Source organism: Pteropus alecto, unplaced genomic scaffold (genome assembly GCF_000325575.1).
Source record: "Pteropus alecto unplaced genomic scaffold, ASM32557v1 scaffold778, whole genome shotgun sequence".
NCBI lineage: Eukaryota > Metazoa > Chordata > Mammalia > Chiroptera > Pteropodidae > Pteropus > Pteropus alecto.
The window spans coordinates 479,934-505,551 of record NW_006441062.1 but is presented as its reverse complement, the minus strand read 5'-3'; the positions used below and the strand labels follow the sequence as shown (position 1 = coordinate 505,551).

General features: G+C 34.4%; 1 protein-coding gene across 1 annotated transcript in view; it reads right to left on the bottom strand.

Annotated features, from left to right (window-relative positions):
* The window catches only part of SLC2A13 (solute carrier family 2 member 13), a 305,609-nt gene that overhangs the window by 66,347 nt on the left and 213,644 nt on the right, over window positions 1-25,618 (bottom strand). The window contains exons 5-6 of the mRNA XM_006918238.3: window positions 23,938-24,101; window positions 19,062-19,182 (exon numbers count right to left, since the gene is read on the bottom strand). Of these exons, the coding sequence (XP_006918300.1) occupies window positions 19,062-19,182; window positions 23,938-24,101 (285 nt within the window). The remainder of the gene's footprint in view (window positions 1-19,061; window positions 19,183-23,937; window positions 24,102-25,618) is intronic.

Sequence of the window (25,618 nt, the reverse complement as noted above, 5' to 3'; positions counted from 1 at the left end):
CCATCACCACTATCCATCACCATTATCCGATTCCAGAACATATCCAACACCCCAAAAAATCAACCCTATTTATTTCAAATTCTACTTATCTTCTCTTGGCAACCACCAATCTACTCTGTGTCTCAAAAGATTTCCCTATTCTGGACATTTCCTATAAATGGAATCATATAATATGTGGTCTTCTGTTTCCAGCTTCTTTCATTTAGTATAATATTTTCAAGGTCGATCCATATTGTAGTACTTCATTCCTTTCTACAGCTGTGTAAATATCTATTGTGTGGCTATGTTACATTTTGTTTATCTATTCATCAGTTGATGGAATAGCTGGGTTATTTCTACTTTTTGGCTATTATAAATAATGCTGTTATGAACATTTGTGTATAAGCTTTGGTGTGAACATATCTTTTTAATTCTCTTGGGCATATGCCTAGGAGTGAAATTACTGGGTCCTATGGTAACTCTAAGTTTAACATTTTGAAAAACCACTAAACTGTTTCATGCATACTTTTTGATATTTAATATTCAACCAATAGTACTGGTACAGATATAGTATTGAACATTGTCAGTTATTCCAAGGCAGTGGTAGAAATGGTCATTTGAATAATTTTGTCATTTTTAATGGGTATCACCAAAAGAGACGATGTTTTTAAGATAACAAGATAACAGTAGTGATCCAATCAGCAGGATAAAAATTCTCTGACATTTTTGCAGAAAGAATGATGGGAAATCTTGGCCATTATAAAACAGCAAAAAAATTGGTATTGATAAATATCAATATTAATTGATAAATAATATTCACTAATATCTAGCTGCCCTCCACTTCAAAGTATATAGAAGATTATAATTCCCTACTCTCCTCAAGTTAGGAGCAGCCAAATGACTAACTGTGGCCACACATATGAGTGGAAGTAACAGTTGTAGGCCAAAACTTTTAAATACTGGTACTCAACTTTCCAGCTCTGCATATCATCTCTATGATGAATACTGAAGCCTTGAGGTAAGGGGTGGCATCATAAATTGGCAGAGTTTCCATTAGCCTGGGTCCCTGAGATATCAGCAGATCTTTTGTTGCTTTAAACTCCTAAGATTTTGAGGTTCTTATTTTTTGGTGTGTTATCGTTATATTAGTAATGTCTATCCTATCCTAACTTGTATAACAGCTAAACTTATTTGTGTTTGTGAATGATAAACTTATCATTCTGATTATCAGCGACAGTAATATGATTATTGACAGATGACTTAAAAAGTTATCAACACATTGTTTTTATCAAAGCATTACAAACTGATCACTATCTTTTCTATAGATAATGTATATATAGTTCACAGAGCTTTACCCAAATAATAAATAATGTAAGAACTCCACTCAGTTTTTGTTTGGGGCTCATCATCACAATTAGAAAACTCTTTTATATAAGCCTTATTTTATGTCTTTGCAATCGTATTTGTATAATCACTGATGGGTCCCTAAAAAGCTATATAACACACATTCCTACTGCGATATACATTTAACTAATCATATTACCTGATATGAGTTGCTGATTTCGGTATAGTGCTCCTAACACTAGCTCTTCTACATATTGAGAACTCTCTGATATTTCAAGATATATGGGAGGGAGGTAGACAGCTTGGATCCTAGTACGAACCAAGAAGTCAGAGTTTAACTTAAGCATTGCACTGAGGGACACTTTCTTTGATTAGCATTGTACTATTTTTAAATATGACAGTATAATTCTTAATAGTGAGCAACTCATAAATATCTTTCCATACATAGAAATGATAACTACAAATATTCCCTGTTCTGAACTTTTCAGAATTAGAAAATAAAAGTTTAAAAGCAATTCAAGGTTTCCTTCTTAGAAGAGATAATATTCATTTATTTAACATATAAAATATAAATAATCAGGAAAGCAAGGTATCTGTTACCGACACATTTTGTAGTCAGTATCCATGAAGACCAAATTCTCACAAACAGATCTGGACCCTAAGTCATGCACTCAGGTTGCAATGCTACTTCAAGTGTCCTGAGAGAGGCAAATGAGGAATAAACTCAGTTCTGGGTCTGAGTCTTTCATGGACTGTGGAAGTGACATTCTTTCTTCATTTGACAGGTTAAAATGAAGGTAAGGAAATAAAGAAGGAATATTTTACTTATTTGCTTATGTAGTTAATTTTTCCTTGAAATATTATGGAGATCTTGTCTTCACCAAAATATGCTTTAGAAATACTCCTCCTCCGAATAACTAAATTGAAAAGACTGTGCTGGTTTTCAATATGCACTTATCTAGATTCATGACTTAAAATTAAAAAGAAAAATTAAACCAACACACCTATAAGTATTTGCAAATGATCTCTAGATTATAAATTTGGAAATGAGAATCAATTTTTATTTTGAGCTAATTAACTTTTACTGTTTGAAGAATCACAAATTGAAATCTGAATATACAGTATCTGCATTTTTTGTGAATGCAGTCACACTGACTTTCATATATTTTCTTTGTCAACACACACAAAAAATAGATTATTTTAAAGTGAGCACTTCACAGTCTTTTTTAACCTACCTATGCAAACACTTTTTAAAATTGCCTCTCTTTGGGGGACTCATTTTTGTTTGCTTTGATAAATTGATCTATTTTTAAGTAGTATCAATATATCTCCTTATGCACCAAGCAAGAAATTTGGTGACCAAGTCTGTTTTGCATTTTTCATCAAACCCTACAACATCTGGCACTATGTTTATCATCCTACGAGTGCTCCACACAGACAACAAAATCAAAAGGAAAAATATATTTTGGCTTATAAGGCTTTTGCTTATCAGTTCTTCCATGGTTACTTGAAGAGCTTTTTTATTTTTATAGGAAATGAAATGTTTGAATGTGAAGGACAAAGTAAGTTTTGTTTGGAGACTGAGAGAAACAATCAGCCCCTGTGGTCCCAGAGAGATGTTTGATTTGGAAGCTGTGCTGTGTGATGGAGATAAACATGATAACCCGGAAGTTATCTCCTTGGATATCATCACGTCTTTTGATGTCTGCAACTCTATTTAGTGTAATCATGTGCTCTTATAACTATAACCTGTCACATTGACAGGACTTAATGAAATTAAAAAGAAGAAGTGAGTGATGTCTGGGGCATATCAAAATACTAATATCAGCACACTGATTTTTCTCTTTAAGGAACAGATTCAGGTTCACATGTATAATGCATCTCTATAGCTAGAAGAGGAAGCTAAGAAGAGAATGGATTTTATAGTTTTCATTTCCTCATCTGAGTGTACAGATATAGTCTAACTTGTCTAAATGGTATTTCTTTGTAAGTGCATGACATCTATATTTGCTCGACTTAAATTACTTTTCTGTATTCATTTATCTGTGTAACAGAAGCCTTAAAAACAACACTTACTCAAAATGAACAAAATAAAATGAAACCCACAATTTAATTTGGATTAGATACTCATTTTCAAAGTTATGTGGTTAAGATCATTCTGCTCTAAGGAAATCCGAGGTGGTGAATCTTTTAAAATATTTTAGAATAATTTTACTTTATCTTAAGCACTTACTTTTATATCAAAGATGTTCTAGGATGACCCTTAAAATGGCAGAAAAAGAATTTTCTGAGCTTAATGCAGGTAAATGAAAATAAATGAGCAAAAATTAAAAAAACAAAACTTCTTTAAGTCCCAAATAGATTATAACTCATAACAAAGATTTCTCAGAAAAGAATCTCGATTTCACTGTGTAAGTGAAAACACAGCAACATAGGTAGTTTTAGACTCACTGGGCTTTAATCATAGGGAATTATTGTCCTCTTCCCAAAGGGTATGTGACTTTCCTCTGGGCAGTAGAAGCATCCCACTGCTTGAATGGTAAATTTCAGAATGAAGAGTGGTCAAGAGCTGAGTTCTCAGTGCAAGCTCAGTTCTACTGCCTGAGAAGCTACATCATCTTTTAAAATTCGCTTAACTTGAGCCTCAGTGTCACTGGTAAGATGGGGGAAATAATAGCATACGCCTCAGTTTTACTGAAGGATCTAAGACAGAATCAATATAAAGCTCTTAGCACAGTGGTTGTCACAGTGCTGCATATATAACCAACGGTGGCTGCCATGACTAGTATTCCTTTTGAATAGATGAACAAATCATTCATGTACTCAAATCACTCATTTTAAACATGTCAAAGGACAGCTGAAATTACTGGTTTACAAGGTCAAAAAAAAAATAGGTCTAAAGAAAGGTTTTAATGATTTTTTTCTCCTTTTTGAAACTGGAGGTCAATTATTTAAAAAGGTCACATTTCCTGCCACTTGCAAAGTTGACCTTAGACTTCTAATCACTATTAAGAGAACTAAACCATGAAAGTAGATAGAGCTTTATTTGGTGAATTCATTCATCCTTTCTGCAGTTAAGCAAAACCACTCATAGATGTTCTGTAAAGTTAGCAGATTGCCTATATCTACTGTTGTGTCAAAGGCTGCTAGTAGTCTACCCCTATCTCCATTCTTTGCTTCCTCCTTCGTAAGAGAATTCTGATTTTTAACTGGGAACACTGTGGTCTCCCCTTCCTCTCCCAGTCACTGAATAAAAGAACACATTTCTTATAACTATATATGGCCGTGGGGCTAATTTTAGACTGTGAGAAGTATTGCGTAGGCTTTCAGAAGACTTCAAAGGGATGTCAGCTATGATTCAGCTAGAAAGCATCAGTCCTTCTAAAATTTCTCCTTCTGACCTGTTTCAGACATAATTGTGGAGTTCCTTCAGCCATTCTGGACTGTCCTTGTGAACCTGTGAAGAATACTTGTATGGGCACAGCAGAATGATAGAGGCCTGGATCCTTGATGATACTACATGTAGCACATTTGCTCCAAACTCTCTACTTCTGAATTATTTTACATGAGAAAGAAACTCCTTTCTTGTTTAAGTCAATTATTTTGAGTCTTTCTGTTATATATAGCCAAACACGATTCCTAACTAATGTATTTTTTCAAATGCTTAAAACTAAATTTTACTCATTTCTAAATCTATTCTGAAATATCAGCTTCGACTTAAGTCCCAATATCTAAAGATATGAGACTCGAATATGGGTTAAAAATATAAATAAAAGCCATTCTAAGTTATTGCCACTCCTGACAAGGGGCTATATCTGATGCTTTGTTTCCTTAACAGGTGACACAATAACCAGCAAATGGTTTGTATTCAGTAATTCGCAAATAGTGTGTCTGTATCCATGTGATTGCATACTGGTAACACTGGTCCTCCCTTGTGCATTGGTCAATGTCTAGTGGTAAATGGGACATTTTGCAAGCAAACTGGTTTCTTCAAGTTACTTGGACACCATGAAAGGCAACCTAAAAAAATTCTCAAAGAGTTAATGCCTCAGTCCATTAACCTCAACCACCCAGGAATGGCTGAGCCTCCATGGCTGGGCACTGCCTCTTATTTGTGAGGCTTGAGCGCAGTAATGACAGTGATGGTGAGGGCTCTAGCTTGTCAAGGCTATTTCGCTTTGTGATTCTGTTTTTTGAAGTGCTCGTGACTATATCTATCTGACCTCAGCACCTGTCTGATTGAGGTGGTAAATTGTTCCTTTGTGACTCTTCCTTATAGGGTAACCAAGCAGTGAAACTTCTTTCTATAGTGCTACAATTTCTGTTGCTCCAATTTGTCTCTGACAGGATAATTACCAAGTTTGTATCTCTTGAAGTCTCACAGATTCGTGTTTATTTCAGTTTCATTTATGTGTAAATTTCTTAACTTTTTTTGATATATGTTCCATTTGTTGCTTTTGTCTTTTAATACTTTAATCTTCAAAGATCTTGTAAATCTTAAACCAGTTGGAAAGCCCCTGCTCTTTAACCTTCTGAAGTAAGCCTGCGACAGACAGGAGCAGGGCTGTGGAAGGGTACTGGGCGGGGAGGGGTAGGAGTGGGGAGAGGCCTTATTGTCCCCAGCCACCATAACATGGGCCACCACAGGAGCAGCACCTTGACCGCTCTCCTCCACGGACTGAGGTGACGCCTGGTGAAGCTGGCTGCATGTCCACCTGTCTAATGGAGGCAGGGGATGGGAAGGTAATGGGGTCAGGCCATAGGAATGGATGCTGACTAGTAATGCTGATCCTGACTGGCGAACAAGCCCCCCTCTCCTTAGAAAAGGGAGAAAGAGAAGGGGACAGGAGACAGTTTTAGGCCCTCAGAGTTAGAGAACCAGTGCAGCTCTGCTAAGCACAGCATAAGCATTTTTCAGAACCCTCATGCCGCCTCTTCCATGGCCTAGCCTATTCTCTTACTGCCAGTGTCCTCATGACAGAGCTTAAAATTACTGCTCTCAATGGGTCATCTTAAAAAAATCAGGCATATAGGCACATAATTTGATGAAAGGAAACTACATTCTGTGAAAGTGTGTATCTGAAACTATAAAATTTCATATACTTGTAGTTTCTAGAAAATATTAAGCATCTTCTTGTTTCTGCATACATGCTATCCCATTTATGCGGAATGCTGTCTTCCCTTGCTTTGGTCTATCTGACTCCAACCAGTTCTTTGCTGTCGGCTCTGGGAAGCCATTCCTAATATCCTGAGTCAATGGATTTGGCAATGGGTAGTTACAGGAACCAAAATGGAGTTGTTACTTTAAAACATAACTAGATGAATGACTCTTTAAAATACTGAGTTCTTCTACTGCACTGATATAATTTTCAACAATATAAGTATTAAGTAAAATAAGGTTGCCTATAGATAGTAACAGAATAGATATATCAAAAAAGTACAACACTCTAACTCCTCTCGTAATTCTTCTGCAGTTGCACTGACCATTGTCAGTTGGCATAAGAAAGGAAGACCACTTTGCAACACATGTTGTAATTCCAAGTACAAAAAGGAGAAATATTAAAATAGCATGTTTAGATTTCTGGTTTATTCTTATTATATATAGCAAGCCAAACACACACATAATTTATATAATATTAAAGATGAAAAGATAGCTAACAAAGAATTTTATCTGCATCAACATAAGTACATGCTAATTGCCAAGAATTTAGAAATTCCTTTATCTTTGTTTACCCATAGTACTATACATAATTGTATAGCATATATGAATGAGATAATGCATATTTTTGTCAAATTTGATTACATAGGCAGACATTTGTTATTTGAGTGGTTAATTACTATCTTCAATTTCAAATGTTTATTATTTTATACTAAACTTTTGTGAAGATATCTATTGACATAGTCACATATCGATCATATGATGAAATGAAATAAAAATGAAAAATCAAAGAGTGAAATATTTAGGCCACAGAAAGTTAAATATGCATATAAATATTAATCGATTAAAATAAATACTTCCTTTGCTTTCAAAATGGATTAATTAGAAAATGCTAATAAGTTCTATGAAAGAACTTTTATTCTTGATTTGCTAAGACTGATCAGCATGAATTTATGATATAGAAATTGAAATTAAAGAAAAGAAAAGATAATAAAGAACCTAAAAATGTAAGTTCTGACTTTCAACTGGGCTACTGGCAATGACATTATGACACTGATAATTATAAAAATGAGCATTGAACTTTTTAACCTCTGTGGAGGTTAGAGACTTTATTAATGTACCTGCAAGTTAGTCCTAATGTATAACACTATTTTAAAAAAAATATGTTGTAGGATGAAATTACCATAGAATTGACATAATCATCAATGCTAATTACCAAGGAGTAACAAGTTTCCACAAAAACTAGTAACTATGCAACACAGATGTACATGGAGAAAAATGCCAATTATATTCCAAGTATCAAATGAAAAGCAGGGAAATGAACAGATTTGTATAGTTGCCTAATAATATGGAATACTTAAGACATGCTGCTGAGTTTTGAGATACTACTACAAATTAGGTACTTCTACACAGTTAAAAATGAATTTGCAAAGTTTATCTTCCAAAAATGATAGAATCACCTATTTTATTGTGTCAAGAATCAAAAAGAGCAATATCTTTTACCCTCGTGTTAAAATACAGATTAGAGACAATTCTGTAAAGCATCTTTCTCTTCTACAAACTGAAACTTCTCTGAGGATGGAACAATGTCTTATATATCTTTTATGCTCTGTCATCTCAGAGCAGTAGACTATGGGAAGATGTTATTGAATCTGTTTTCACTTACCAGAGGTAAGGGGGAGGAAGTGATTTAGAAAGGGCAATACAGGGGTGTGTGGCTTTGGGTGGGGTAAGATGTATAAGGTGGTTATTAATGATCTAATACTATTTGTTTCAAAGTTTGTAAAAAATAACTTGGGAAATAATAGTGTTTTGATCAGACATTTGGTCACATGGGTTAGTGTTTTCATGAGAAATAACTTATTCCATGAGGGAGAAATAAAAATTAATCAGTCCCTAGAATAGTTCTTGTACATTCTGGTCAAATTTCCCTTTATGCCCTAAAATCCTGTTAACATCATCACACAAACTGACTATAATCAATTGCTCCTGAGTAAGACTAAAATTCACATGTACTTTATACGGTGGAACAAATATAGCTTAAATTGCTATACGTTTCCTGTGAAAAAAATTTGTGTCAAGAAATTACTGTTTTGCTCAATGTTTTAGTGCTGCTTTAGAGAAAAAAGGAACTTGTTCATTGAATATACCTTAACGATGATGATAACCCTATGGCTGACCACCACACTGCCAATCATTTTTTCATAGGAGGTAATGAAAAGGGTCATACTGCCTTGCCCACTTGAAGCAGTTGCCTAGTTATGAGCACAAAAAAATGGTGCTGAGTTATAGGCAAGTGCACTGTGTCTAATGTGCTCCCTCTGCTGGAGTCCAGAACTGTACATACTATTTGGAAAATAAAGAAATCCCACCTTACCAGCAGAAGGCTGAACCAGTGTGAGTGATATCTAAATTTTGTTTGGCATTGTTTTAGAAACAGAACAATGGTTACAGTACACTATCTCTATGACTGGTTTCTTGGTCGGTGTCCCAAAATGCCTACCTTATTTCTTTTTAAAAAGAAACAAAAGTAAGCTTAAGAGAATTAATTTTGACAAGATCTAATTTTGACAAGATCCTAAGGCAGAGATTTATAAACCTAATCTTTATTCTTCTAAGCTGAGCATCCTTTTCTTTTTATATATAATTCTCCTAGAAGTCAGCAAGAGCTTTATTCAGGCCACTATGGCATCATGTTTAATCAAGGTGTCTCCTATCTTGCCAGAATCAGAGTTGCTGAGAACGAGATTTTAAAGATAATAGTTTTGTTACCTACATTTGTTTAGGAATCTGTGCATGAACCCAGTACTCCATCTCTGTTACACAATGTACCTTAGCTACTGAATATATTTGAAAGAGTTTTAACATTAGTTCCATTAAATGGCACATTTAGTGGGCAGAATTTCATTAGGATGTCTCTGGTTTTAACAATTTTGATCATTCGATAATTGATTTTCAGGGGAATGTTTTGTTAAACAAAAACCTAGTATTTAAATACCTGGCACTTAAATGTGTGGAAGTTAAAACTCTTTGCTTTGCTTCTTGGGTAACTGATAGAGTTTCTTTAGAACAGCCATAGAACTTGGGTACTATTAACACGTATTCACAGAAAGGCGATTAGTTTGACTATGGGGGTGGGACAGGGTAGCAGTGGTGGAGAGGACAAAGTGGTTATCCACCTTAACAGTTATATCACTCTAGGCAACTTATATAAACTCTCTGAGCCTTATTTTCTTACTTGTCAAATTAAATTGTAATAGTATCTTCCTTTTAGGGAAGTTTGAAGGTAATATGAGATAATATTAAAAAAGAATGTGAAATGATGCCTGCATACGGTAAGAGATTAACAGAAATTATTATTATTTTAAAGTAAAAAGCATGCTTGGAATTAGGGTCTATCTCTCTGTCTAAATATATTACCTGGGGTCACTTAATCCCCACTGCATATCCATAAAATTGATCTGCCAGAACACCTTTTCCCTAATTTTTTCCTTTTAGCGTTTAACCAGTCTACTCCCAATCATATCTCCAAAGGTATCTTTGTCCTCAAGTTCACTACCATGCAATAAACTTTGACTCTCTGGGGCTGCTGGAGTCTTTTCCCTATAATATATACTCCAAAATTCATGCAGAAAAAGCTCACATTTGATCAGGTTACTCCCCCGCCTGATGCTGTCGGATGGTTTCCCTCTACTACCCGTCTTGACCTAGTACATACGGCTCTGTCTGTTCTTCCACCTCATCCTGTGACTGCCATCCCTTTCTCCAGCACTATCAACTTTTATAATTAAATCTGTTTCACATAACCCTGTTTTTGCACAGGTTGTTCTCATGCCCTGTGAGGCTTCCCCACTTTCATTGGTCTGAGAAATTCTTACTTACCCTTGAAAAATTATTAGGCCAAGCTCACTCCTGTGTAAGAGGTTCTTAATAGAGCCCATAAAGTCAGGTGAGAAAAAAAAATTGCATCTGTATGTCATTAACATATTACTGAAATTTAGCATTTCCTTCCATTATAAATGTAAGGAATAAACTACTGACAACAACAGAAGTCATATATATTTTCATATCCCATTACAACAGTTGCAGAAATCTCAAAATACCATTTATATTCATATTCATCATGGTTCTGAAACTATGGTATTAGCCCTCCACCTAGATCTGTTACTTAATACGTTAATAAGGAAGTACATTCATTACTATGTAATAAGTTTATTTAAAAGTATTTTGGCAGTCATATTTCAATATAATTGATTTCCTTTGTACTCTTATATAATTTATTTTATGTAGTTAAAAACATGAAGAAGGGGTTCAGAATAATGCTAAGGTAAAGAGCCCGCATGTGTGAAGTCTTCCGTGATGGCCCCAGAACTGAATTATGCCAGGGCATGCTCTGGTGCATCTATCAGCTTTTATCACACTGTTTTGCAATCACTTATTTATATCAATTTTCTTCCTAGCTGTGAGCTCCATATAGAGTAAGGCTTTTTTTTCCCCTCTAATCTCAGTATCCCCTGACCTACTTTAGCTCTCAAAAATGTTTACTAAAGGATGAACTGCCTACAAATATATATATAAACATTTTTCTAAAGTGCTGTATTTTCTGATCTGCTAAACTTTGTACAATCATACAACAATTAGTCACTGATTGTCTGCCTCTAAAACTAGGTTGTTTAAGATACATGATTTCATTTTTCTAGTCTTCTAATTTATTCACCATAAAATTTAGATGTTATAGTTCGAGAGGCATGTGTCATTCCATCCTATTTTATTATGCACTTATTATATTAGAAAAACACTCTCTTGTTACTACTGCGGAATAATCTAAGAAATTCACTGAAGCAGTACCTGAACACTGCGTGACTCCTTGCACATCCAGAGATCTTCACATCTAAACTGCTGTCTGCTAGCACGCCTGCCGAACTGTACCACTAATCATGTTGTAGCCAGGACCAGAGGTAAAGGCCAAGCACTTTGAAGAAACAAAGGCTTGGAAGCTTCCTAAATCATCAGCTATTTTACAGCAACAAAGTTTCGCCAAATTTTCTAGCACATGTACCTAAGTTTCAAGACAAAAATTATACTAAAAACTTCCTTTAGTCGGCATCATCTACGTTCTTTCAAAACCAACTATCCATTCATCTATCTACTCACCCACCTAACCACCCACTCAACCAAAATAGTTTGATATTTTACAGTATCAAATAGTAGTTTCCAAAGTTACATTCACTGAAGAGATTCTTTTATAACCAAGTTGTTATGTTTTGTTTAAAAAGAAAATAAGAAAGAAAGATTGGTCCACAGCAGTAGGTATTTTCCTACCTCTCAAACAGCAAAAACATAGTAGGAGTTACATAACATAATTTTACAATGTGATAGAAAATATCTCAATTTAATAAGTCAGTATGCTTAAATGTTAGTATCTGAACAGTTTTCATCATTTGTTTGATATCGTGACTTACAAGAAGGTAATCTTCATTTTACTTAAACTTAATTAGAGAACAGTTCAGTTTTCTTAGAAACCTCATTTAGTACTTATCTTTAAAGTTTCCTTGGCTTTTATGAGGAAATACACCAGTGATTATGATTATAGCCTACTACTGCCTCAGTATTGGATAGTGAATTCCTTTTGAATACACAGAACAAAATGGGGATAATATTCTAAAGTGGAATAATTTGAAATGTGACCAAAACTCCAGATTGATTGTATTTGTTCGACGACCAGATTTCTAGAATGAGAATATAGGTCTTAATGTGTTATCAGAGATACACATTTTCCCCTTTATCTTTTTGTGTTATTTTAGACCTAAATGGATAAAATAAGAAGAGCTTTTCTCAAAAAGTGTTTGGAGTTCAAGAAGGAATCAAAATGACATTTCAAATAAGAGTATAAGTGATGGCAAATATTAAGTACTGTTTGTACTATGTGACTGTTGCAATTAACAGGAAAGTGAGGGAAAGGGTCCCCAAATTTATATCCCTGAAATCATGATTCTAAAGAAGTAAATTACAGTGAAGTTACAGAAACCTAGACTCCTCACCTAACCTTGTGTAAAGCATTTGTTCTTGTACGTCATCCAACCAATCACCTAGCCCTGTGATTCCCCTCCAAAATAGCTCATGAGTCTCTTTATATCCACTGCTACTGTCCAAGTTGCATCATTTCTTGCCTTAGGCCACTGAGTTTTTTAACTGATCTCCCTGCATCACCCTTTGTCTTTCTCTCATCAATTCTCTACTGTAGCGCCAGAGTGGCCTTTTAAAAGCAGAAATCTGATTATGTCATTCTCATCTTATCACCCTTTAAAGGCTTCTCAGTATTCCAAGAGCATGTCTCAAATGCTCACGGATTATCAGCTCTTGGCACGGTCTGACGCCAGCCTGCCATCCAGTCTATTTTTTGTGCCGTTCTCTTCCTTGCTTGTCTGCTTGCTTGCTTGAGAGGACCCAGTCTCATTGGTAAATTCCTTGAAGAAGCCATAATCCTTGCTTAGGGCCTGTACACATGATGTTTCCATCTCTAGGAATGCTCTTCCCCTACTCTTTGCACAAACTAGAGTCCTCCTTTTTGTCTTTCCAGCTTCCCAAGATGCAGTTCTTGACTGTAGAAAACACAAGGTTTGACTAGGAGATCCTGTCATTGTGGGAGCTTTGTAGGTCCTTGGCCAAAAGCTTAAGCATCGAGATAAAAAGGTCATAAAGAACTCAATGAATCTGCCCCATAACATAAGTGGCCAACTTCCTGCAAGAATCTCTTCCACCATCCTCCTCTTTATCCAGGTGTCAAATTCAGCAATGGCTGTTTAAGGGCCAGCAAAACACATGTACAATTATTTGGAGATAAGGGTACATGACAAGGTTATGTAGGATTTTTGTTTCAACTCATTTTCCCTTTCAAGCATTTTATGTATACTCATCTTCATCTGAAATAGTTCTATGGATCTTATTCAACAGATATATTTTCTCCTGTAATTTTATTAATATTAACCTCAAGGCATATTAGCCTGTACCATTGAGCCAAAAATAAAGTAGGTAAATTTTAAATGAAATCACTAAGAAAATAAAATTGGACAAAAATGGAAAGTTTCAATTCATAGTATAATACTGTAGTCATTGTCAAGTTGGTAAGAATTACTGGAAACAAATATGTTATCACCTGAATGCCAAATACTGGGGAAAAAATAGGGGCTAACAGGGTTTCTGCACATTTTTAAGGTTGCATAAAAATTTTACGATTGAATCTAACACTCTTATAGTACCCATCCCAATGATGTGTGCTAAATTACACAAGGTAGGCATAAGGAGAAGAATTAATTAGTTAGGCATTAATCAGTTAGGCATATACTGTTTCTCAAACTACTGTCACCATAGGGAAGTCTAAGATGAAGCAACAGTTTGGTCAGTTTGGATGTTTGGAAACTTCATGGGGAGAGGAAAACATGAAAATATTTGAAACACATTGATTATTTTTGTACTCTTGGTTTAACATGCTCAAGAGGAAAAAGAAAAGGAATGAAAGTTGACAGTTTTAAAAAAATGAAACGTTATGGTAGTGTTTCTCAATGGAAGATCTACAGTAAGTCCTGACTTAATATTGTCAATAGGTTCTGTGACTTTAAGCAAAATGGCACATAATGAAACCAGTTTTACTGTAGGCTAACTGATATACACAAGAATTGTTAAGGCAACTCATCAATGTTATAACAAAATGACATTATTCGTGGACCTATTGTAGTGGAATCACCTAAGAGAATGTTTCTAACCTATTCTCCACTGTCCTGGTGCGCCATATCTGTTGGAATGAGGGATGGACAGCTTTAAATACCTCCTCTGATGAGTCTATGTAAGACTCACAGTTGAAAACTATTAAAAGGAAAAGAACAACGAATTAGGGGTGCAGTCTCTTTTGTAACTGCCTCGTCCAGTCACCCCATCTCATTTCCATGATCTATTCTATGTGGTCGCTCATAGTTAATCAATTATTTTTAATTCCTGTTGATTTTTCATTCCTAAAATATCTTGAATTTGTTTACCTGTTTGTCTTTAACATCACCACCTTAGGGCAGGCAACGATCTCTCAGACAACTCTAATAATCGCTCTCCCTACATCAACCTGCGCCCTCTGTGTACCCCTACCCCCAGAGAGGAAGTTTGGAATAGGAAGTCTGGTCAAGTCTCTCCCCTGCTTAAAACCCCACAACGGGGTCATGTTCCTATACTGAAGATCAGAACCTTTCACATGATCTCTAAGGTTCTACAGGATCTGTTTTAGCCTACCTTACCAGCCTTCTCATATTCTCAATCGGCATTAGCCTTCTTTCAGTTCCTTGCTCTTGCTAAGTACCTAACTGCCTTGTTTCTCTTTGCACCTGCTGTTTCTTCTGCCTGGCACGTTCCCCTCCCCCTTTCAGAGCTCACTTCAAACATCCCATCCTCAGGATAGTCTTCCCTGAAAGATTACCCATCATCCCAATCTCATCTCCTACCATAGGTTTTATTAATAACAATGACTATAATGTTTATTGAGTGCTTATTATGTGCCAAACAGTGTTTTAGGTGCTTTCATACAATAATGCATCCTTACTATAATCCTATGAGTAGGTGCTCCATAAACATTTTTAGCTGCGTGCATGCATAAATGAATGAATGAATGAATGAATGAATGAGATGAGAGGAAAACCATAAGGTAAGGGTACCTTGCAATTCTATAATTGTATACTCTAGGAAATATCTGTCTACTTTAAAGGGTTTTATGATAGTGATTTGCATATACTGAGGTCACACTTGAGGAAAGTGTTACCTAGCAAAGGCTTGAATCCTCAAAGTTTGGGAAGTACTATCCAAAGTTTAACTGAATAAGAAAACAGTATTTGAGAGCGTAGAGTTGAAGGCCATAATAGAAGTATATTTGTGTATTCTCATTCAGATATATGATTCAGATGATACCCACACTAGGGTTATTTCTCCTAGCTACAGTTGGTACTCTGCGACAGCTTTTATTCAGGTGACTGCACATTTTCTACAGCAACTTGTATCCATGTTCATCTCTGTACAGTTTTATCTGCTACAAAGCAGATCTAAAAGATGTTAATACATTCAGTTCACAAAAATCTAACTATGTCTTAGAATAAAATATCAATTAAAAATGAAAATATTCTAAAAAGGGAAAGTTCTCATTGGAAATTATTTAGGGTAGTCAATCTCTTGGGTTTGTCAAAGTCTTTAGTGAGCTCCACCCTATAATGTATTTGGTCCTAACCTACAATTGTGCCTGCTACACTATCTGTATTTATTGAATTAAAATAAAGAACCATTGTTTCTGAATCATTCACTTTCTTAAATCTTCTACTCTACTCTAGTCAGAATGTATTACATAATTTATCACTATAATCTATAGTTTTCTCTGAGTGGAAAGGCTGAGTCAATGAGCATAGGAATTCAACCTTTATTAGGTAGAACATTATTACTTTCCAAAAGAAAAATGTACACTCCTACTAATAGTTTACAACATTCTTTAGATATTAAACCAACTCCCCGCTTTAAATGTTTTATTTGCTCAATTTTCCTACATGGATCATTCCATGGGGAAATCATACCACCTACATTTACAGCGTGAACATTATTCATGTTAAGGTACTACAAAGATGACTTGTTTATGTTTATCTTCCAGAAAGGGGAAAATTGTATGGATAAGTTTTAACAAAATCAGTAAGGGGACTGCAGGCATATTTTATAAAATCACTGAGATTATAAATACTGTCAAATTCTCACAAAGACTAATATGTGCCTGAAAAAAAGGCACACAATAAATGTTTTTCATACTCATTGACTTCCAAAGGACATGTAAAATTTGGTTCTGTTTTCAAAAACAGATTCCCATTTTTTTGATAAGAATAAAATAAGACTGTACTACTACTCACTCCATTACAATTTTATTTTGACATATTAGATAAACATTAATAACTTAGAAGGATTAATAGATTGATGATCATAAATTGCTGTGTGAAATGAGCTATACTACAACAACAAATATTTTAATTTAAACTTTAAAAGTGGATGTCAGGAAATCTATTTCATTATGTAAATCATTAAAAACTTATTCCTTTCCTCTATCAGAAGTTCATAAAACTTTTTTTTCATTACTCTCTGGCTGACTTTCTGCCTTTAGTTGACCTGATAGTATATCAGTCTTACTCTGAATCTAAGTCACTACATCTAAATCAGACACCAGGTGTAGAGAATATGCTATGTTGATCAAACGACAACATTTTAAAATAATTTTCAGAGATAACTGTGTTAAAGATAGTTTACTTAAAATAAATGACTTTCTGCCTTTAGTTGACCTGATAGTATATCAGTCTTACTCTTTACTCTGAATCTAAGTCACTACATCTAAATCAGGTGTAGAGAATATGCTATGTTGATCAAACGACAACATTTTAAAATAATTTTCAGAGATAACTGTGTTAAAGATAGTTTACTTAAAATATACATCAAGAAAAACAAAAGTAGAGCACGCTGAATTTTGGCAGTGGCTCTATTATCTTTCTAGCAGTTGAGGTGAGAAGTCCAAAGAAAGTAAAGATCACTACATCTAGACATAGTCTATGCTAAGATTAACTTCCTGCATTAAGACACATTTAAGTCTTATTTAGAACAAGATAAAGACTATAAAAAATCAGTAGGCCAATAAATAAATACAACTTATTAGTAAGAGAAAGGAGGAGCTATAACTATTCATTTCTAAAGACAGGTAGATACCACAATTTGGGATTGGGAAGGTATAATAATACATATATATCTTCTTCATTGTTGTAATGCGAAGCCACCAGAAATACATGCTCAATAAGAAGCTCTAAGTGAATTCCAGCTGGAATTCAGTGTATCGATGTAATGTTTTAATTTCATATAAAGTAATAAATCATTTACCAAATATTACTAAATTAATAAAATCATTTACCCACTGATTTGAGGCTTGTGTCCATCTAATTGAGGCTGAAGGAATATTATTTTTTGTTTTTAAAGCTAGGTCGTGTTCTCTCATATGTTTTAAAGGGATTGCTAGCCTTTTCAATCACTAAAATGAAGTTAAAAACTTTGAAACTCTGCTGCCGAATATATTAATTGATTTCTTCAATCATTCAATCTTTAATTAATTCATTTGTGCATTCTTCAGTCTACCTGCCCATCTATCCGTTTCTCTATCTATGACATAGTGTGTATACCATTAGATTTAACAAGTTTCTAAATCTGCACCTTGCCATTAGAACACATTTCACTGTTTTATACCATTCAATTTCCACTTTCGAACCCTTAAGAAGAAACCTAGTAGGGAACATTTCTGCTTAAATGAATCAGGAAATACCTGCAGAACTCAGTGAAGAATGTTAGAATACCCAGATGATAATCAACTATATCAGACATGTACCTCATGGAAAAGTTAATTACTGATTAAAGTTACTTATTTCAGTTAGAATGTAGATGTCACTGAGTTAAATATGACCTAAAGTAGTTTTACAGTATTCCTGCTTGGCTCTGTACCAATCCCTACTTTTTTTTTAATTTTAAATTTTATTTTATGGTTAGTTTCAAGTATACAGTACATTGGTTAGACATTTATATAATTTATAAAATGATCCCCTTGATTGCTCTTTCTCTCCTCTGGCTCTCCACCTAGCCATTACATTAATGCTAACTGCATTTCCCATGCCATATTCCCCATCCTCATCCCCTATCTATCAATTACTAATTTGTACTTTAACCTTTCACCCCTTTCTCCCTGCCCGCCAATCTCAATCCCCCTCCCCCTCTGGCCATCAGTAGATTGTCCTCTATAGTTGTGAGTCTGTTTTTGATTAGTTTATTCTTTTTGTTCCTTAGATTCCACATGTAAGTGAAATCATATGGTATTTATCTTTCTCTGTCTGATTTATTTCACTCAGCATAATAAATAACCTCTAAGTCCATCCACATCATTAAGAATGGTAGGATTTCGTTTTTTTAAATGAGTAATATTCCATTCTATATATGAACCAAAACTTCTTTATCCAATTGTCTGTTGATGGGCATTTAGGTTTCTTCCATATCTTGGCTATTGTAAATACTGCTGCTGTGAACACGGGGGTGCATAGTTCTTCATGAATTATTGTTTTGGTTTTCTTTGGATAAATACCCTGAAGTGCAATTGCTGGGTCAAAAGGCATATCCATTTTTAATTTTTTGAGAAACTTCAAGGCTGTTTTCCATAGTAGCTGTGCCAATTTGCAGTCACACCAACAGCGTATGAGAGTTCCCCTTTTTCCACATCCTCGCCAACACTTATTGTTCTTTGTCAATCCCTACTTTTAATTTCCAGAAAAACATCACAAAAATTGTCTAACAACTCGCTTTCACCCTCATATCTTTGCATGTACTGTTCCTTTACCTGGTGGCCCTCCCTACCACCTTTCCTATTTGCTTACCTTCTCCATAAGCAAATTCCTACTCATCTCTCAAATTTTAGAAAAGTTAAAAGCAAACAAACAAACAAACAAAACATTTTCAGAGTTGGCTTAAGAAGGGAACTATAACAAAATCTCACCTGTATCTTGTGCAAGTAGCATTCTGACCTGATGGAGCTACTGGCTTAAAAGTGATGCGTGGGGAAACCTGGGCTGATAGCAGAAATCCCAAAGCAAGAATAATGAGTGCTATGGTGGTACCTAAAAAAACAAAAACAAAAACATAACGTTTTATATCAGGGAATAGTTAACAACAACAAAACAGCTTGCATTGCTGATAGTCTCAAAATCAATTAGTGCAACCAACATTATCGAGTGCCTAACATGTCAGGAAGTATGCAAGGCAATAGTATTACAGAGTATTCCTTTCACTGCCAAGAAAAATGTTCTCATGGCATTTGACATGTAAGACCCAAATCAGTAAACTTAAAAGTAACAGATGCAATATTTCAAAAGCAGTTGAAATAGTATTTCTTATTAAAGAGTAGCATTTTTTGAAGACTTTAAGATGCCAGAAATAATATAACCCATGCATTCATTTATCTTTTCTATTTGTACTTGTAAGTGGAATATTTGTTTTTGATTTTAAAGTATAGGAATGGTGATTAGGTATATTACTTAAAAGGCATGTTTTTGAATCTCTGAGAGACATCTGATGGTAAATAAGAAAGGTTTCAAATTTCTGACTATTGTTCCAGCCATTGTGAGGATAAATAAAAAGGATCATGCTCTACTTTTGTTTTTCTTTAAGGATATTTTAAGTAAAATGTTTTTAACACAGGTATCTCCGGATTATTTTTAAAATGCTGTCGTTTGATCAACATAGCATATTCTCCACATCTGATGGCTGATTTAGATGTAGGGACTTAGATTCAGAGTAAGACTTAATATACTGCCAGGTCAACTAAAGGCAGAAAGTCAGCTAGAGAATATGAAAAAAAAAGTTTTATGAACTACTGATAGCGGAAAGGAATGACTGAGTTTTTAATGATTTACATAATGAAATGTTTCCTGACTTCCACTTTTAAAATTTAAATAAAAGTATTTATTGCTATAGTACAGCTCATTGCACAGCAATTTATGATCATCAACCTATTAATCCTCCTGATCTCTTTAAGTCACTATTTACCAAACAATGTTCTCCCCAGGAAGTGAAGTGTGTTGGATAAATAGCTTTCTTGAAAATAGCTGATGTAATAAGTTACATTAACTACCTGGTGCAGGGCTTAGATTATTAGTAAATTCTTAGAGAAAATAATTTCCCTTCCCACAACTCTAATAGAGCACACGTTGTATGCATAAGTGTCACCTGGGGAACCCGTTTAAAGTGCATATGCTCCAGACCCCATCTTCAGAGATTTTAATTGAGTGGATCTGGGTAGGGCACAAGAATCCACATTTAAAAATAAGTACCCCTAATAATTCTGATGGAGACAGCCTGTGAGTGATGTTTTCAGAAATATTCCACTACCGAAATTTCTGGGGGGAAAATAACACAGTATGTCTAGCTTTCTTATTTATAAGCAATAAAGTTACAAAGATATAAACTTTCTTCTATTAAAAGAATCAAGAGGTTGTTATTAAATCTGTAATATTTACAAGGAAGACCTGTTCTCTGAGCAAGCTTTGAAAATATTAAAAGTCAGAACACCACAAAATGTCCCACATTTAAAATTATTCATGGACTATATGTTTTATATTTATTTATATGAAAAGTTTCTTTGTCCAGGTCTGGTTAAATATAGTTTATTTGTAGTAATTATTAAAGAATGGATACCTATTCAAAAGTTATTTTGATATAAGTTTTGTCACTATTTTTAACCCAATATAATAAAATAAATCATAATAAAAACAAAATAGGGAAAAAATTGAGTCACAGGTTTAAAAACTCTAAGAATTTAAATAGAACAGTGTTTTAATACTAAGCTCTATTAGAATATCAAATATATCCCTACATACAAATGAATAAAAAAACACATTGAAATAAAAATATAAGTATCCCAGCGTCAACTGGTTATCAGAAAGTGAAACAAACATCTATTGGATGGGTCACGCTGGAGTAATACTAACACAATTAACCCTTTGCACCCTTGGGTCCACATTCATGGATGGATTCAACCAATCGGAGATTGAACATAGTCAAAAAGAAAATTACATTGTTGCTGACATGTACTACTGTAGTTAGGCCTTCCATGGTTGTGTCTGTACTGAATGAACATGGGCAGACTTTTTTTTTTCTTGTCATTAGTCCCTAAACAATAGAGTATAACACTATTTATATAGTGTTTACATTGTATTAGGTATCATAAGTAACCTAGAGATGATTTAAAGTATAAGGTAAGATGTGCAGAGTTTATATGCAAATACTACACCATTTTATATAAAGGACTCGATCATCTGTGGCACTGGGTATCAGCTGGGGTTCCTGGAACAAATCCCCCATGGACACTGATGGATGACTGTATACTAATGGCTGTTTAGCAGTAAGTTTTCTTCTGAAGGTGTAAACTTCCATTGGTCGTTATGTTCTGGTGGGACCTCTTTAATCACAGTTAAAGACCAGAACTGCATAAATAACACTATTTACATCTAATGTACAAGTAAAGAAGATACCTGTGACAAAAAACAAGGCCTTTTACCTCCTAAACCACTGTAAAATTACATCATTTTAACTGGCCATATCACAAGGCTATCAGGTGCCTACTTGATGGAAGATCTCTCTCAGGTTGGAGGTGTCAGTGTGTGGTACAGTAGTGGATGGAGCTTGTGTGTATTGGTTATTTTGGATGAAAAGAGAACATGGCAGGAAAGAAAAGTACCTACAGGTTACTCATAAAAAGCAGTTACTGCAATCCCTTGGTCTTATCCCTCAAATAACTCTTAATACTTCCTCTTAATAGTCAGAGATGAGCTTGGAAATCCTTTGGGTAGAGGACCTACACTGTGAGTTGAAACATAACATCAGCTAGAAGAGTTCAGGAAAGTTCCTGATGCAAACTGATTTCACCTTGTAGTTAAAACAACAAAGAATCACTCTTTGGCAGTAATAATGCTGTGATAGCTAAAATGCTCTAGGCACTTTACTATCGGTGTCAGACAGTGTTTTAAATTCTATACTTGTATAAATGTGTTTCGTCCTCATTACAACCCTATGAAGTAGGGACTATAGTTAATCTCTGTTTACAGATGGCGAAATAGAAACTTTCTCAAAGTCACTCAATTGAACCCAAACAATCTGGCTCTATAATGCCTCAAAATCCTGCAGAACTGATGAGAAAGTGTCTCATTGGAATGAAACAAATGAAGAAACAGAGGCTACTAGAAAAACTGTATTCTCTGGATCTCAAAATCAGCAGTTTCCTAGGATCTCAAAAATCAAATCCCAAATTTAAGAAAATCTGAAATTCTATTTAAAAACAGACCTTGTAATATAATAATACCATGAGGCCCTGTCAAAAAGGAAGGGTATCCATTTTAAAAAATTTAACGTGAATTTACCTCTTTTTAGAGTTGACTTTAATCTCAGGGGTTAGCAAACCAATTTCCAACTAACTACAGAAATTTGTTTTTAGCACATCACTACCTGTTGATCACATATCTTGGTTTGTTTTTTTTTTTTTTTGAGTTTACCATCCGATTCATGGTTGGATAACTCTGATTATTAGGAATATTTTTCTAACATTAAGTAAAAATCTATGTCTTCATAACATCTATTATCTGCTAAAATAAGGTACATATTAAATCTCCCTTTAGACTTATTTCTAGGTCAAACACTTCTGGTTTAACAGGTTTATAAATGTATAGTTTTTAAACCATCACTTTGTCTCTCACCTTTCCTCACTTTCCCTCCCACTTTCCTGGATAACATGGCTGTTGTGATTCCTTTGTCTCTTAGCCAGACAATCTTCCTCTCACCTTCCCCTCACTGCAGTTAAATCTACATTATTGGACTCAAGAGCTTCCACTAAGGCAAGAACAGAGTCTTCCTTCTGGAGTTAGGTATGGGAGAGAGTATGTGTTCTTAATAACTGAGTATGAAACTTTGAATATATTTTCTCATCAATTCTGCGACAAGTACCTGAAGTAGTTCTACCAGATTAATATTTTAAGTATAATTTGGTTAAAATAGAATGTAGTTAATGCTGGCATGGAAACTTAACATTTTTAATGGAAAAAATGTATTCTTACTCTAAATAAACTTACAAAAGAGCTATTAGAGCACTGCTAATTGATAAGTAGGAATCTGCTTATATATATAAAAAAGATTAGAAAATTATATTACACAACCATATGAAGACAATGGAAAAGAATAGTCTTATTCTGTCAAGTGCAACAGCCCTTGTGTTACAGAGAAATAATAAATGAAATGCGAAGAATTTAAAGACAAAAGATACCTGAAAGAGAGAAAGGTTTTGTCTTATTTAGCTATCAGAGAAAACAAACTTAACGAACCAGAATTTACTCTAGAATTTAGGCCTGGTTCAAACACAAAGAGTCTGTCCCTGCTTTGTGAAGAAATTATATGGTTCTAGTATTCCACTTTTGAAAGAGCTTTGAAATAAAATGTTCCAAATTTACTTCCATATTATTCCAATCTTAAAAATAAAACATATGTTAAAAAATGAGTTTATGAATACCAAGTTTTTCAACCAAAAAAGAACAAAAAGCGATTATTCTTGTCACTTTTGTACTTTTGAGCAGAACTTGAAATAACAAAAGCAAAATGTTACCCTTAGTATATTCAAATTGTTCTACAATTCTAGTGATTAGTCACAGCCTAGTTTCTAGTTACATATCATAATATTCACTAAGTTCTTTTTGGAAAAACTTTTTGTCTAGAGGAACTCTATTGTTTGTCTAAAACCACAATATCAGAAGTGGTATTGGTATGGTATTTTGGAAGGTTAACATCGTTAGAGAAAATTTCATAACTGAGTTCCTCATCTGGGCACCTACCTGCTAAACTACCGAAGGTAAGTTTTCTGCGGCCCACTTTCTCAACAAGCCAGACTCCCACGAGTGTGAAAATGAAATTCGTGAAGGCTGTAACTGAAGCCAGCCATATTGCGAGTCTATCATCTTCAACACCAGACATCTGCAGAATGGTTGCACTGTAGTACCTGTGAGGCAAGAATAAAACAACTGTTGCTGATAGTTATTCAAAGAAACACTTATTCATAGCGAAAAATATCCAGCTGACCTCAAAAACAAAAGAAAAACCCGTAAATAGCTGCATAATAACATCAAGTTAACATGGGAATTAGTGCAAACTGTTGAAAGGGTCACAATAGAGAGACCGTGTTCAGATAAATTTATTATGAACTTTGTATAATCAAGAAAAGACACTCAAGCAAGTGGATAGAGGGCTGAAGTTTTCAAAAGTGAAATGTACCCTACAACTAGAGACAAGGACAGCTGGTAGTTTCACTAAAACTATCAAGGATAAGCTCCTAGCCCATGAAATGAATGAGGAGTCATCGTGCACTGTGCAGTTATGTATTTAAAAGAATAGAGAGACTTATTGCATGTAATGAGAGTGAAGAATAATGGCAGAAATGTGGTGCAAGTAAGGAATCTCTTCAAAGAAGACATAAGGAGTAAGAATGTTGTCAATTTATCTGGCATCCTGTAAGGAGATGAGAAACTGACATGATGGACATTAAAATGGTTTTGTGGTTCCTAGAAAATTGTATTCTTTGGTGAGGTAAGTCTCTAGCACAATCTGAATGATTAGGTTCTGTAGACACATTTATTTTTCTAAATGAATTCACTGGAGACTGGCTCTTAAAAAACCACAAAGCTAATTTGTTGATGCACAATAGGAAGTACATTTGATACATTTAAAGATGACAGGTTTCTCACAGATCATTTCTTTTCTGTTGAAAATATCAGAGGTTATATAAGAAGATTACTTTAAAGCTACCCTTAAAACAAAAGAAGCAGAATACTCCTACTGAATCACCTATGAATTGTGATAGAATTTGCATCGTGAATACACATGCTGAACCATGGCTCTGCCTAGCTTTTTTGAGCCATTTTAAAACAAGTTAGCTTCACCTAGATCCAACAGTGGGCATTCAAACAATGCATTCTATCAAGCTTCAGACTTCCATAGTTATAATCTACAGTTTCTGGATATTTATCAACACTTTCATACTATTTCAAAAATAAAATTTGTTTTATATACATTTAAGTCTCATTGATCCATCAATGGCTTCTACTATTTTCTAAATTATTGATGATTGTCTATAAAATATTAACACCAACATGGATTAATTCATCTTAATAAAAACTTTTTATTTTTTAAAGTAGTAAACTAAATTTATAAATTACTATGTAGCATGAAGGATGTGTTTTACTGATTACACTAAAAATTATACCAACCATTTTAAGACTTTGAACTCTGACAGCTATCATAAAAGAGAAATTCTCAGTGGAACTACTCCCAGCAACAAGATTTCATGAACATTAAAGTGCAAAGGAACAATAAAAATTATAAAAACAATTCATTCTCTCTGAATAGTGCTTTACAGTTTCCAAGTTCTACTGTATACAGTATCTCATTTTTATGAAGACCTGTGAATCAAAATCAAATCTATAGGTAATCACAGAGAAACTGACATAAATATCAAATCTA